At 56.6% G+C, this 15,184-nt stretch overlaps 1 protein-coding gene across 1 annotated transcript; it reads left to right on the forward strand.

Annotated features, from left to right (window-relative positions):
• Positions 1 to 3,541: 3,541 nt before the first annotated feature.
• On the forward strand, positions 3,542 to 5,903 carry OTX1 (orthodenticle homeobox 1; the record flags this gene model as incomplete). Its single annotated transcript, XM_082500911.1, has 3 exons — positions 3,542 to 3,638; positions 4,242 to 4,393; positions 5,145 to 5,903. 3 exons carry the CDS (start codon positions 3,542 to 3,544, stop codon positions 5,901 to 5,903), a joined length of 1,008 nt encoding a protein of 335 aa, XP_082357037.1.
• Between the last annotated feature and the right edge of the window lie 9,281 nt (positions 5,904 to 15,184).

Genomic DNA, 15,184 nt, shown 5'->3' on the forward strand with positions numbered 1-15,184 from the left:
GCTGAGGGGACACACACACACACACGCTCCGAGGGCTCCGCGGAGGGCAGCGGAGGCTCCGCGGAGGGAGCTGCGGAGCCCCGAGGCCTGAGGCTGCCCCCGGGGGGCGACGGGGGTCTGTGGGTGCGGATGGGCATCCCTACACACCCCCCAACACCAACCGCCCCCCCCAACTCAGCCCGCCCCACGCCCCCCCGCCCGCCGACCTTACCTGCGCGCAGCGGGGAGGGCGCAGGCTCTGTCCGGCGGAGGGAAATTCGGGGGCAAAGGGTTCGACGGGGGGGCCCACACCGGGGCCGTCACCCCGGGGGAGGGGGGGGGGGCGGCGAAGCCCCTCGCCTGCTCCGCCCGCAGCCCCCCGGGAGGCGCCCGCACTGGGGGATTGGGCAACCGCGGTGGTTGCGCGGGGGGGCGCGAGGGGGGGGGGAAGAGATACCCCTCGACGGGTACCCCGGGGGCGGGGGGGGGCTGCCGCCCGCTGCCCTCCAGCACCGGGGCTGCCCCGGCGGGGCGAAGTGATGGGGCGGCGGGGGGGGCGGAAACTGCCCCGGCGGGGACGGGGGCAAAACGAAGGGGGGCTGGAGGAAGGGGGGGGGGGGGGGCACACTGCCCCCCCCCCCTTCCTCCTCCCTCCTCCTCCTCCTCCCTCGGCTTGTTTTGTGAATGGGCCGCGGCGCCTTTGTTGCGGGGAGAAGCGCCCGTGTCGCCCCCGGTGTCTTTTGAGGGGGGGCGAGCGGAGGAGGCTGGAAACCTCCTTTTCTCTGCCCCACCGGCTCTGGGAAAAGGGGAAAAGGGGATAAAAAAAGGGGGGGGAAGAAGAAAAGAAAATAAAAGAAAAATAAAGCGGGGGGGGGGGGGGGGGGAGAGGGGGAAGAAGGAAAGCCGCGCTTTGCCCGGGGAGCGCCTTTGAACATTAGCTCGTTTTCAGCTCCGCCGGCAATTAGAGGCAGTCGAGTTGGGGGGAACCACCAAAAGCCGCGCAGCGCAGCCCTCGGTATCCCCCCCCTCCCCCGACCCCCCCTCTGCGCCCCCATCCCGCGCCCCCCCCCAGCCGCCGCTACGCGCGAGTCGGGCCGCGCGGCGCGTAGCGGTGCGGAGCGTTGCGGAGCAGTGGGTCCCGCTCCCCCCCCCGCCTTATAGACACCCCCCCTTCCCTGCCCGCCCCTCTACCCTCCACCGTTCCCCCCCCTCCGCTCGTCCCCCGCGGCGCGGAGCAGCCCCCGAATTCAGGACACGCGGCGGCGGCTTTTTTTTTTTTTTTAATTATTATTATTATTTTAAAGTACAAAGTTTGGGCGAGACTCCAGACACACCGCGGGGGGGTGGGCGGGGGGAGGGGGACGCGCCCCCCCCCTTCCCTCCCCTCCCCGCCCCCCGCGTCCAAGCAGCGCCCTCCGCGCCCGCGGCCCAAACTTTTCCGCGCTCCCCCGCGGGGAACTGCGCAGAGCAGAGGGGGTTGGCCGGGGCTGAGCTGCGCGGGCGCGCAGCGTCTTCCCCATACACACACCGCCCCACGCAACAACTTCTCTAACAACTCCCCCCCGCTCCAGTCTCCTCCGCGGAAGTTGCGCGGTGCCCTGCGCGCACACACACACACACAGAGACACACATATCCCCCCCCCTTCCCTTTACTCTCCCGAACAACGCGGCGGAGGGTGCGCGGGGCGGTGTGTGTGTGTCCGGGGGGGGGTGTGGGGGGTGTGGGGCGGGGGGGGTGTGGGGGGGCAGCCGTCGCCCTGCGCTGCCATTGCCCCGGCGGCTGTCAGTCAGGCGGGGAGCGGCCGGGGATTGGCGCCGGGGCTGGTTACGCACATGCTTTGCGCGCACATACAAGGGTAGGGCCGGGGGTAGGTGATCAATCCTCATCAGGGCCGCGGCTACATCGCCCCGACAGCGCGGGCCCGCCGGCAAGGTAACGCGGGGGCCGCCCCGGCCCGACTCCGGGGGTGCGCGGCTCCGGGGCAGCACCCCCCCCCCCACGCCGCTCACCCCTCCCTTCCCCCCCCCTCCCCCCCAAAACCGCCCCTCACCTGCCGGACCCCCCCCCCCCCCAAACCACCTCCGCCCCCTCCCGCCCCCGCTCCGCCTCTCCGCGCAGCCCCTCGGCCGCGCCGCTCCGCAGGTGGCCGCGCAGGTGAGGCGGGAGGCGGTGGCACCGCGTTGCCCCGACGGGGCGGGCGGCGGGACGGAGCGGAGCGGACCGGCGGCACCGGGTACTCCGTACCCGCGGTGCGTGTGCGTACGCGGTGGGGGTCTGTCTCCTTCTGTGTGTGTGTGTGTATTTTCCTCTTTTCCCCTTTTTTCCCCTTCTTTTCTCGCCGCCCGGGACGGTCCCGCTCCGCCGCGCTCCACCGGTAAAGTTATGCAACGGCGCTGTCGCCCGCTCCGCCGACGGGGCGGACGGACGGGGTGTGCGTGTGTGTGTTACACACACATACACAGGGACACCCCCACCCCAAACCGGCCACCCCCGCCGCCGGGATGGTGGTGGGGATGAGGGAAAAGCCGTCCCGGTTTGAGCAGCGGTGGCCGCCCTCGGGGGTGGTGGTGGGGGGGTGGTTCTCTCTCCGCCCCTTCCTCCCCTCCGCGTTTATCTGCTGCTTAGTTTATTATTATTATTTTTTTTTTGGCCACCCAGCCCCGTCGCTGCCTCCCGAACCGGCGGTCGCCGGGTCCCCCAGTGTCCCCCCCCGCCCTCCCCTGGACGGGCCCCGCCGCCGTCCCGTCCGGCCTCCGGCGCTGCCGCCCGCTCGGCTGCCTGCGCAGCCTTTTCCCCCTATTTTTTTTTTTTTCTCCCCCTTTTTAACTCTTATCCATTTCTAATTAAAACGTCCCCGTCTGTTCGCTTTTAAATTAATTATACTTCCCTCCTCTGGTACCTCCTTTTGATTCTTAATCCAATTATCTTTTTAAATAATTGCTTTATCTCTCCCCATCGCCGGGCACTGGTGCCTCTCGGCACTTGCATGCGACTCGCCTTCCTTTAAAATAAAATTATTATTATTAATAATATTAATAACAATAATAAAAATTTGCAACTGAAGGCTGCTTGCTTGGTGTCCCCAGTGCGCCCACCGGCTGGACTGGGGGCAGCTGGACCCCCTAACCCACTTCTCTCCGCTCTCTCCCCAGGCGCTCCGGCCTCGCCTCTGCGCGGGGAAGAAATCCGCCTTTTTGTTTCCCGATCCTCGTTGTTTTAATTATTACTTTTTTTCCTTTTTTTTAATTTCTTTTTTTTTTTTTTTCTCCTCCTCCCTTTGCCTGCGATCGCTTGAGGACCTCGCAGCGGTGACGGCGGGACAGAACGAAAAAACTCTTTTTACGCCGATTTTGTGCTCTGTTTTTAAATTGTTGTTGGCTTTTAATTTTTTTTGCCTCTTGTTTGGGGTTTTTCCGGGGGTTCTTTTTGTTGGGGCGCTTTTTTTTGTTTTCCTCCTTTCCCCCCCTCCCCACCCCACACGTTTGATTTTTTTATTTTTTTTTACTTTTTTTGGTTTTTTTTTTCTGCGGGACTTTGGAGGAAACCTGCCCGGCTTTTAGCATGATGTCTTACCTTAAACAGCCCCCTTACGGCATGAACGGGCTGGGGCTGACGGGCCCCGCCATGGACCTGCTGCATCCCTCTGTGGGGTACCCCGGTGAGTGCCCCGTTCCGTGTGTCCCCCCCCTTTCCCCACCATCACCCACCCGAGCTCCGGTGGGTACTCCGGCAGAGGGAAAAGCTCCATCCCGGGTGGGTTTGGAGGATCCTGTGGGGCTGCGCGGTTTGGGGTGGGCTGTGGGGTGGGTGCCCCCCATTTTCCCGCAGCTCAGGGTGGGGGGACAGCGCCAGTTCCAGCTGAATTTCCCCCCATCCGTGTGGTTCCTTCGTTCCGGTAGGGATTTTTAAGGATAAAAAAAGGTTTAATAAGGAAAAAAAAAAAAAGTGGATTTATTTCGGCACAACGAAATCTCTCCGCTGCTCCTGCCGGGGATGCGCCTGACCCTTCCCCAGCCCTGTGCCGCTCGCCCTGACCACAGGAGGAGGGGGTCCAGCCCCAGGGTGGGGGGTGACAATGCCTTTCTGGGATGTACGGGGAGCACCGCCGCTCTTCGGGGTCAGAGGGACGGAGGGGGTGGGATGCTTTGCAGACCCCTACCCCAGGGATGCTGTGGTTCCCGCCATGCCGAGGGGGTGCGGGAGGTGTGCGGGGACCTGGCGTGACCGGCGTTGGCGGTGCTCGCCCCCCACCCTCCCTCAGCCACCCCACGGAAGCAGCGGCGGGAGCGCACCACCTTCACCCGCTCGCAGCTGGACGTGCTGGAGGCACTCTTCGCCAAAACCCGCTACCCCGACATCTTCATGCGGGAGGAGGTCGCCCTGAAGATCAACCTGCCCGAATCTCGAGTCCAGGTACCGCACCTGCGTTGGGGTGATCCCGTGCTGTCACAGCTTGCGGGGTGGGGGGGATGCGGGGGCACCTTGGATTTCGGCTGGCACGACTCTGACCTGGCTCCCGTATCCCGCTTTCCCCGGCGTCGGGATGCCTGCGGGCTCCCAGCTGCTTGGCTGTCCCGCCAGGGTGGCATCTGGGCAAACGGGAACTTTTATTTTTTCTTTTTATCCTCTTTTATTAATTTTATTTTTACTTTTTTTTTTTTTTTTTTTTTCCCCTGTCCCCCTCCACCTGCCCCAGCACATAGCAGCCCCAACTACCCGGGTGCTTCCTGGGGCTGCTCCCTCTGGCACTGCTCCCCGTATGATGCCGACCGGTGTGGTGGGTTACGCAGGCAGCACCCCATGCAGGATCCGTCCTGCAAAACCCTATTTTGTCACTGCGCCGGGGACATGCACAAGCTGGGATACCCCAGCCACTCGGCCCCGGGCATCCTTGCTCGGAGTGGGATGCGGGGTGGCTCGGGTGCCAGACGGGGCGGGTTTTTTTGTTTTCGGGGTGCGGGGGCGTGCGGTGCTAATGGCTGGGCGTGGGTGCTGGGAGAACTGGTGCTGGGGTGAGGTTGGTTGGGCGCTCCTGGGGCGAGGAGAGGGTGGTGGGGCGAACCGGGAGGGTGGCCCTGGAACCCCCTCCCGCCGCCGCCCCTCCTTGCCCCGCTGCTCATCTTCCCCCCCCCCCCCCCTTGAACCCCATTTTCTCACCCCCCAGGTCTGGTTCAAGAACCGCCGTGCCAAGTGCCGGCAGCAGCAGCAGAGCGGCGGCGGGGCCAAGAGCCGCCCGGCCAAGAAGAAATCCTCGCCGGCTCGCGAGAGCTCGGGTTCGGAGAGCAGCGGCCAGTTCACGCCACCAGCAGCGGCCTCCAGCTCGGCCTCCTCTTCCTCCTCCAGCTCAGCCTCGTCGGCCCCGGCGGGCGCCCCGGCATCTCTCAGCACCCCGGCCTCATCCATCTGGAGCCCGGCTTCCATCTCTCCCGGCGCGGCGCCGGCAGGGGTGACGGTGCCTGAGCCCTTGCCGCCGTCCGCCGCGTCCTGCATGCAACGGGCCGGCCCCGCCGCCGCCGCCGCCTCCGCCAGCTACCCCGTCTCCTACGGCCAAGGTGGGGGGTACGGGCAGGGTTACCCTGCACCGCCCTCCTCGTCCTATTTCGGAGGCGTGGATTGCAGCTCCTACCTGGCGCCCATGCACTCCCACCACCATCCCCACCAGCTCAGCCCCATGGGGCCCTCCTCGGTGCCCGGCCACCACCACCACCACCCGCTGAGCCAGAGCTCGGGTCACCACCACCATCATCACCATCACCACCACCATCAGGGTTACGGCGGTACCGGGTTGCCCTTCAACTCCTCCGACTGCCTGGACTACAAGGAGCCCGCTGCCGCCGCCGCTGCCTCCTGGAAGCTCAACTTCAACTCCCCCGACTGCCTCGACTACAAGGACCAGGCGTCCTGGCGCTTCCAGGTCTTGTGAGGGGCTGATCGCCATCGTGTCCCCCCCCCCCAACCCCACCACCACGGAATCCCCCCTCTGCCCGGGGGTGTCTCCCCATCACCTCCCAGGCAGGACTCTGGCTCTTCTTCCTCCTCCTCCTCCTCACCCCTCTTGTTTAGCAGTGGCGATGCCCCCGGGACGGCGGGGAGAGTTGGGGGGGGGGGGGGTGTCCTGCCCACCCCCATCTCTACTGACTGATATTTATTTGCTTCATGCACCCCTCCGGTGGGTTTATTATAATTATTATTTTTTTAAACACGACAGAAGAGGAGTTTAAAAAAATGAAAAGAAAAAGCCTAGCGTCTCCCCTGCTGCCCCCCCCGCCCCGGGCAGAGGCGCAGGCTGGCTCCTGCCCTGCCGGTGCCCCCCCAACCCCCAAATTCATGCAGGGACCCTCACGCCCCACTGCCCGGGTGCGGGAGCCCCCCCTGTTCGCCGGTCCTGTACAGCCTCTTGCCGCTGGGAGCGGCGGGAACGATGTAAATATTAGGTCCGTTCCAGTGACCGTGATTATTTTTAGTTGATGCTGTTGGGTTGGCATTTATCTAGAGTCTAACATGGAACAGAACTTAAAAAAAAAAAAAAAACAAACAAAAACAAACCAACAACAAAACAAAACACAAAATCTTTTTTTTTTAATTATTTTAATTTTCTTCCCTAAAAATGATTTTTTTTTTTATTTTTTTTTTCACCCGTTTTGCATCCTCTGTCTGTCTGTCCTCGAGGGCTCTGTGTGAGCTCGGCCGTGCTGTTGCGGGGCTGGAGGCGGGGAGGGGGGCAGTGGGGTGAGGGGGGGGGAGGGCGGCAGCCCAGAGAGAGGGGGGGGGTGCCCAGCTGATCCGCAACCTGCAGACCGAAAAAACCAAAACTTTTGGAAAAAAAATTAAAAAAAAATAATAAAAAGGAAAGAAAAAAAAAGCAGAAAAAAAAGTTTTGGTTTATATTTTATTTTGGGGGGGGGAGGGATGCAGGGGAAAGCAGCTCTGCTTTGGGGTTGGGGGGGGACGTGACTTTTTGGGTGTGTGGGGTTGGCTTTTTTTTTCGTTTGGTTGCTTTATTTTATTTTTTTAGCCCCTTCGGTTGGTCGGTGTGTTGTCGGGGGTGGGAGCTGCGCTCTGCCCCACTGCCTCTCCAGCAGCTTTGCCCCGCAGGGGGAGAAGGGACCGTGTACGTGTGATTTTTTTTTTTGATGCCGTAAAGCCACTTTTACCTTTTCCACTGTAAGGCACGCCCCCCCCGCCCCCCCCTCCCCGGCTTCCTTCCCCCCCCCCAATAAAATCCAAAGTAATAAATGCGGTGGTGTCCTGTCCTCCTTCCCCCCCCCCCCCCCCCCCCCCCCCCCGCTTCCTCTTCCCCGGGAAATTTACCTTTTTGCGGGGGGAGAGCGTGGCGCTGGGAAAGGCTTCCAGGGGGGCTCCCAGCAGGATGTGGTGTGGGATGTGATGAGTTTGCGAGTGCTCTGTGCGTGTGGGCTAGGGACCCTGGCTTCTCCGTTAATTGTCGCCGTTAATTGGTTACCGATTTATTGCTGCACCGCGGTGCTGGTGGCACCCGCCGCATGGGCAAACGCTGGCCGAAACAGCAGCCGGTGGGGGCAGGCCCACGGGCCGGCCTGGGGGGTGGTGTGGGGGTGCAGTGACACCCCCCCCCCCCCCCCCCCAGCTGTGTGCAGACAGACAGACAGACCGACCGACCTCTGCCCTCCTGCACGGGGAGGGATGCTCAGCACCCCTCGCTTCCAGCCCCGGCTCCCCGTGTTTCCCGCTGCGGCTGCTGCCGGTTGCCATCCAGCCAGGGAAGGGGGGGGAGGCATGAATTATTTCTCGTGATTCCCCCTCTTTTTGGTAAAAAAACCAAAAAGTTTTGGTAAAAAAAAACAAAAACCACCCAGTTGCCGGAGGCTGCCCGGTGGGGCTGAGGCCGTTCCCACTCCCGCGGGACCGGGGCTGAGGGGACCACCGCTGCTCCCCGTGCTTGCGGCATCGACGCATTGGCGGTTTGGGGCTTGGCTGGGGGGGGGTTGGGGGGGTGACATCCCCAAATTCCTATCCTGTGGTCTTGCAGCAGTGCCTGGTGCAGCACGACGGTGTCCCCATCCCTGGTGTCCCCAAGCACCCCTGGGGCAGCAGGGCCTCCCCCCCAGTCTCTGTAAGTCCCTGTCCCCCCCCAGTAAGAGGTGTCAAGGCACCAGCATTCTCCAGGCAGCTACTCTGGGGGGTGGGGGGTTACGTGTCCATCCCCCTCCCGCATCCCATTGGGGTGGGAATGGGACCGGCAATGCGCTGCAGCGGCTGTGGTGGGAACGCCAGCGGGGTCAGCCCCGGGTACCACCGGTGCCAGCCCCTGTGCATCCTTCCAGGGTCACAGCCAGTGGCCTCCGGCACCCACACGGTGCAGCAGGGAGGGGACGGGTGCAGCCGAGTTGAATTTGGGGGACTTTAGGGAATTTAGGGTTTTTTTTCTTTAAACGCCTGTTTTCCTTGTTGGCTCCTTCACTGCATATACAGCCATATATTTAAGATATTTTTTTATCTCTCTCTCTCTATAAAATAATCATTCTCTTGTGTGAGTGGTGTGACTCATCACACCAAAGGGTGGCTGTACCGGCAGTTTGAGCTGGTATGGGTGCCACCAGTCTATGTGTTCCCCAAGCCCTTCTTTTAAAGGGGGGGGGGGGGGGAGTTGTCACAGCCCTCCTGGAGCTGTGAAAGAAATAAATCTGTGCGTGGCACAAAGCGGACCAAAGCTGCCCTCCCAGATTGAGCGAGCACACTTCATCATCCTTAAAAATTGTGTTTTAGTGTAACTTGGTAGATCAGCGCTGCCGAGAGATGCAGCCAAGGGGGAAGATCAAATTTTGTCCCCTTGTTTTCAGTGACGTGGTCCTAAACTTCCTCATCCACCGCTCCCACAGTGCAGGAGTGTCCAGGATCTGCTTTGGGGTTTAGGTCTATTGCGGGGTTGCCCGTGTCCCCCAGGGGAACCCCCCTGCCCCCCAGTCTGGGCACCCAGCGCCACAGGCTTGGTGCCTTCTGCAGCATCACCCAACACCATGATTTGGGCTGTGGGCATTTTCCCGTTCCGCTTACGCAAGGCAGTGGGGCTGCTCACGGAGATCTTCTCCCGATCATGTCAAATGATGGCTTTGCCCTCAATATCTGCCTTTTTTGTGTTTGGTTTTTTTTTTTTTTTATTTTGGTGGTGGTGCATTTCTCCCAGCCCTGGAGTTTCTTCCAAGGTTGATGGGCACGACTTGAGTGGCAACAGCTGGTTTGCTGGAAAACAACTAAAATCGTGTTTGTTTTTTATTTTTTTTTTTATATTGGGTAGAAACCCCCTGGAAAAAGAGTGCAGCGAGTATCCAGCGCATCGCCCGCCGAGTGCGGTCAGAACTTGTGGTTCAACGCCAGCAGCGCTGGCGAGATGTGACATGCACCCACTGGTGGGTGAACACGGGCCGGGGAGAGGGTCCCGCCGGGGTCTGCGACCCACCCCCCCCTCCCTTTCCACCGGCACCTCTCCCACACCGCTGTGGCTCGGGCAAACATCTCCCACCGTGGGCTTCCCCCCCAGGGCGCTTGCCACCCCTAGAGCAAGTCTTGGCAGGCAAAGCGGCACGCTGCCCGGTGCCCGACTCCGGCAGCAGGCGCCGCCAGGATCACAGGGTGCTTTTTTGGGGTTGTTTTTTGTTTTGTTTTGGTTTGCTTTTTTTTCTTTTTGGGGCAGCCCGGTTGTGAAACAGCCACCCGGGTGACTCGGTGCCTCACCTTTCAAGCAAGAAGGCTGCTGGGTGCATGGCTACTATTGCTATTTAATCTTTATTATTATTATTATTATTATTATTATTATTATTATTATTATTTATTTATTTATTTTATTAAATAACATTTGCTGCTGGACCGTGGTGCTGCTGACGGCCCAGGGTCTGGTGCCGAGATGCCGGGTTAACCGGCACAATCCCAGTGAAGCTCCTGCCTCTCGCCTGACACCAGCGCCTGCTCCGAAGGCATGTGGTGCTTTCCTGCCTGCCCGTAAGTCAAGAGCCAGAATTTTTGGGGGGGGGCAAGGGGGGGAAGACGGGGAGAATACTGCCCAGCTCGGGCTGCCGTTGGCTTTTATGGTGCATCACCTGAAACAATTTATGATCTATTCACCATTATCAGAGTATTTGCTCTGAGTAGGGTCTCTGCTTGGAAAGCTGCGCTTTTTTTTTTAAAGCTGTTTTTTTGGAAAGCTTTTTATTCTTTTATTTATATATATTTTTTTTTTTTTTTTTTGTGGTGGGGAGCTGTGATGGGCAATGATTTGGCAGCCCTGAGTGGTACCCGGCCATCGTGCGGAGGTGGGCAGAGGCTGAGTCGACCGCGGGCTCATGCTCTGGGGATGCAAAGTGTTAAAGCCGAGCATGAATTAAATTATTAAAAAAAAAATAATTCTAAATTCTAACATCATACCTTTCCGGAGACAGACCCACTTAAGTTGAGTTATTACAGTTATTTTGTAGACAGCCTTTCTGGCAGGGTGCAAAGAAAACAGAGGATTGATTCCGGCTGAATAAGGAGCCGTCGCACCCGACCATTTGTGGTTTTCCCTGCGCTGACCTCTGCGTTAGCCCGTCACTGCTAATTCATGCACGTAGGGTAGCAATTAATGCACATAAAAGCCCACATCGGTTCCAAACCTGTTTGGAATTTGTCAATAAAAAAATAAAATAAAATAAAAAAAAAATCTGCCGGTGTAACTCCCAGCCGAGGAACCAGCTGTACTGGGGAGCTCTTCTTTCATGTCGTACATGAGCACAAAAAGCCGCGGGGAAGGTGGAGGGTGAAAATGGTCAGCGGGCTGAAGCCTAAAGGAAAACATATTCCCAGTTCCAGTTAAATCCCTATTTAACACCTTTTTTTTTTTTTTTTTTTTTCCCAGGACAGACAGGACTTTTCCAAGAAAGCCATGAGAGGATTTTTAATTTTTTTAATGAAAAACTGTGATTTTAGGAAATGGCATTGGGGACCTTATGTACATTTCTAGTATCGCTTCCTGTATATTTTTAAGCTGAAATCCTCTTAGCATGCAAAGTAAATAGATTATGATATACTGAAGGATTAAGAATCACTGTCTGGTGTCAGATTAATCCCTCCTATAGACCATCACTTGTACTGACAGAAATATGGCTGCAATTCAGCCAAATAGCTGTACAGTGAAGCCACGCATCGCAGGCGCCTTACGGGGAGGGAGCAAGCGCCCGACGGCCGCGGGTCCACCGTGGCACTCCCGTGCGTGTGTGTGTGTGTGTGTGTGTGAGAAATCAAATACAAACCTACAGGATGTTAACGGCGTGCTCCCCTCCAAGCACTGTGTGAAACGCCGCTGGGAGGCGACCCAGCAGCCTGCTCTGGTTCAAAACCCTCTTTATTAATTTTTTCCCCCCCTTCGAGCGTGCAAAAAAAAAACAAACCCCAAACCAAAAAACCCCCTACACGTTGCAGCTGGTTTGCTCTCTTCAAGCCACGAAGAGAAAAAAAAAATATATAAAGTCTCCTTCAAATAGATGTGTGGCGAAGGCGCCAATTTGGCAAAAGTACCAAAATGGGATGAGGAGTTTTTCCAGGGCAGTCAAAATCGCCCGTCATGCAGCAGAAATTCAGCAGGATTTGTGCCCGTAGGGGGAAAATGCAACCTTTTTCCCACAGCGAGCGCAAATTTGGGTAAACACAAAATTTTTGTTAATAAAATACTTCCAATGGCTTGGTTTGGTTGTGCTTTCTGTTGGTTTGGTTTTTTTTGTTTCTACCACGCTTTTATTTTCAGACCGCTCATCCTACAAATTTTCTCGTCATAAAAAAATGATTTGAAGAAGTTCGCTGGCTTCAGGTTGCAACCACCCAACACTTTCCCCCCTAAAAAGCTTAACCCAGACTATGGTAGAGCACCAAAAAAACCCGGCATCCCTACATGCTGATCAAGTGGTGGGAAGAAAGCCTCGCGATGATGCTCGCCCCTCTCTTCCCCATCAGAAAGAAAAACCACAGAGGGCTGAAACAGGTTACATTACCCTTCTGAGCGCATTTTTCTCTTCGTGGTTAGAGGAGGCAGATTAAAATCTGGACTCCAACGGAATGATGTTTAAGAGGTTCTGCGTCTTTTTTTTTTTTTTTTTCCAAGGCAAAATAATGGTTATTCAACTAAGATGATATATCTAGATATGAAAATTGAGAGCATTCTTCGAAAAAACGCCGCCGACTGTGAAAGGCTGCTCTTTCACAGAGGTATCCTGAGTGAAGATTTTTATCGGCTGGTATCTCAATAGGACGGTTTTCAGAGCCTCGAGTGGAAATTCAAATCTGCTTCCGAGTGAAGATGATTGTTAAAATATACAATGTGCAGAGAACTATGGACTTTGTCCTGAGAAGTTTATGGATTTGTCCAAGAAACATCCCTCCCTCCCCCCCAACCCCCAAATTTTTCAGCGTTGTGTTGGTACGGTAAATGGGAATCCACAATTACTCTCTTTTTTGATGTCTTTGAGTGACACGACGAAAATGTCACCAAATTGCCCTCCATAAGCAAACACTGTTTGCACGTGGGCGCGTTCCTGCTAACCCAGGAATAATTTGGAGGTCCAAGGGCAGCGCTTTTGCTCAGCCTGGCGCTTCTCCTTCTGCTGGTGGTCGGATCCAGGGCTGGCTGGAAGTTGGCTGGAGGACTTCCTGTGAACTTGGCCACCTTGGTGAGGTTTCCCGTCCTTTGCTTTGGCTGCCAAGGGGGTCACACCAGCCCGAAGTGCACAATTTTGAGGGACCCGCTATCTCCTGTGTCCTGCAGAGGGGAAAGACAGGCGGGATCAGGCAGGCTGGAGGGACAGGCAATGAGGGATGGACACCTTGCGTGGTTACAGGAAACACCATCCCAACCCGGGGAGAAGAGAGGCTCCATCCCAGTTTGGCCTGGGAATGGAGGACACAGCACTAAAGCTGCCTTTTCATCCAAAGTAAGGCACTTCTCCCCCTTTTTTATGCCCTTTTGCAACCCCCTCTCCCTGGCTGCTCTTGGGGAAACCAAGGGCTCCAGCTCCAGCTCCTGGTGTCCCCTATGCTGGACATGGGGTTGGGATGCAAGGGGCTGGGAGTCGAGGCTCTGCCAGCCTTTTAGCCCCTTTCCCAGCACCTTATCAGCAAAAGTGAAACTTTAGATTTTTGTTACCTCCTAATTAAAACACACCGCAAACACCACAAGGGTGGGCTGATGCCAGCAGGTAGCGAGGTTCTCAGAAGTTACACAGGGACGGCTTTTTCCATTCCTCACACAAGGCAAATACCTGATTTGGGCAGAAATCCCCTTTGTGTGCTGGGTGGAAACACCAGGCCTCTGGTTTAGCAAAGGACATGACAGTGGGGAAGATACGGGCCAAAATTAGAGGTTATTTCATAACACGAGGTAGCGTGCCTGTGAAACACATGAAATACTTTGCCCTGGAAAGCGCTGTAGCCTCATGAGTCATTGCTTTCTTTTGAATTACAGATGAGTAGCCAGCCCTGTGCCACGCAAAGCAAAAAACTAGGTGTGGAGCTGAAAACAAAGGGCAACGTGCGTCTTGGCGGGCAAGACACACTGGCTGGCGTGGGAAAGGGGAGGTGGGCTCGGCCTCAGGAGGTGGCCGTCGGGGGCCGTGTCAGGCTGTGGGAGCACTGCGACTCGTGAGCACTCCTTGACTTCAGGAAAGAGGGGAAAATAAAAAAAATTAAAAAAAAAATAATTCCCCTAACTCTTGCAGCTCCATAAGGAACCTTTACCAGAGCAGCAGCTCCATCTCATGGTACGTGCATTTCACCACAGAGGTAGAGATCACCCTCTGAAATGGCGTACCCCTGTACAACCTCCCTCCCTCCCTCCCTCAGCGCCGAGGGAGCAGGAGAAGTGTGATGGCTCAATACGAGTGCCGTGTGGACATAGAGTTTGGTTTCCAGCTTGGCACTGCCCTTGCTGGGAGATGCCAGGGGTGGCCCCCATTAATCCTCAGAGGTTGTTTGAAGATGGTAAGAAAGCGTCCCCAACATCCCATTTGAACCCCACTGGGTTATTCCAGTGTCGAAACTCAAAGCACGGCTTCATGGCCGTAACTGCTGCTTAGGCAGGTGTCTTCAAGGAGGTTACAAGTTGCCTTATCCACCAGCAGCTCTTACTGGGGAGGGGCTGTGTGTACGTGCCTTGGTTTTTGGTGGCTGCAAGCTTTCTGTGGGCTCTCCGAATGGCACTTGTTGGAGGCTCCAAAAAATACTAAAGATTTTTCTTTTTTTTTTTTTTTTGGCAGGGGAACCACAGCAGTAAAGCCTTGAGGAGCATCGGCGACTGGAGGTAAAGGGTGGCTCTTTTTTCCCCAGAGCTGATGCAGAGGGGTTTCTGCTGGTGCTTGCTCTGGGGACCAAAGGAATAGGTGGAAGGTGAATGCAGGCTGAAGAAAAAAACAAAAACCATTACATCATGTTTGACCATGTAGAGTCCAAGGTTGTTTGGGTAGGTCCCCGTTGGTCAAAGCTCAGGGTCCTGAGTGCATCAGACAGGTATCTGACCTGGGTTTTATGATTTGTGCCTCTGGCTGGGGAGAGGTTAACAAGAACCCAGTTCTGCAGATGTACCCACTTGCTTTTTTTAATACTTTTAAAAAAAATATATATATATATTTGCAAACTTCTCTGGTCACACTAAAGTAGACTTGGCGGTGTGGCGTGGGAAGTCTGTGATGTGGCATTCAGCTTGTAGAGGTGCTCAATGTTCATCAAAGGCATGAGACTCAATAATGACTGGAACCCTCTTCTGACATCTGCATCTTTTTTTCAGATGTAGCACCCCAGCAATAAAAGAAGCCGTAATAATTTGAGGAGAGTTGATTTTCATCGCTCTGGAAGAGGGCTGTCCAGGAACGGTGGAAGCCAGCGTTGCAGTGCTGCTGCCTATGGTAACGAGCAGCTAGTCATCCAGAGCAGGAAAACATGAATATCCTGACAGGAGAGCATCCACTTGTGCCCTGGAGAGTTCAGATTGTGGGGCTTTGCATGGTAATGATGTGGTCCCGCTCTGGCAGGTGAAGGGAGGAGCAGTATGGGAAGGCACACCCTGTAATTGAAAAGCCACTAAGCCATCTCGGACCTGCGGGGATAGCAGGATGGAGGCTGTGGTTTGCTCCGTCTCCCCAGGTCTAAGGCAAGAACGAAGGATCCCTTTAGTCTCCCGGAGCAGGAAATACAGAGCAACCTCATCACTGT

This window comes from Vanellus vanellus, assembly GCF_965231255.1.
Source record: "Vanellus vanellus genome assembly, contig: HAP1_SCAFFOLD_1174, whole genome shotgun sequence".
Classification (NCBI taxonomy): Eukaryota; Metazoa; Chordata; class Aves; order Charadriiformes; family Charadriidae; genus Vanellus; species Vanellus vanellus.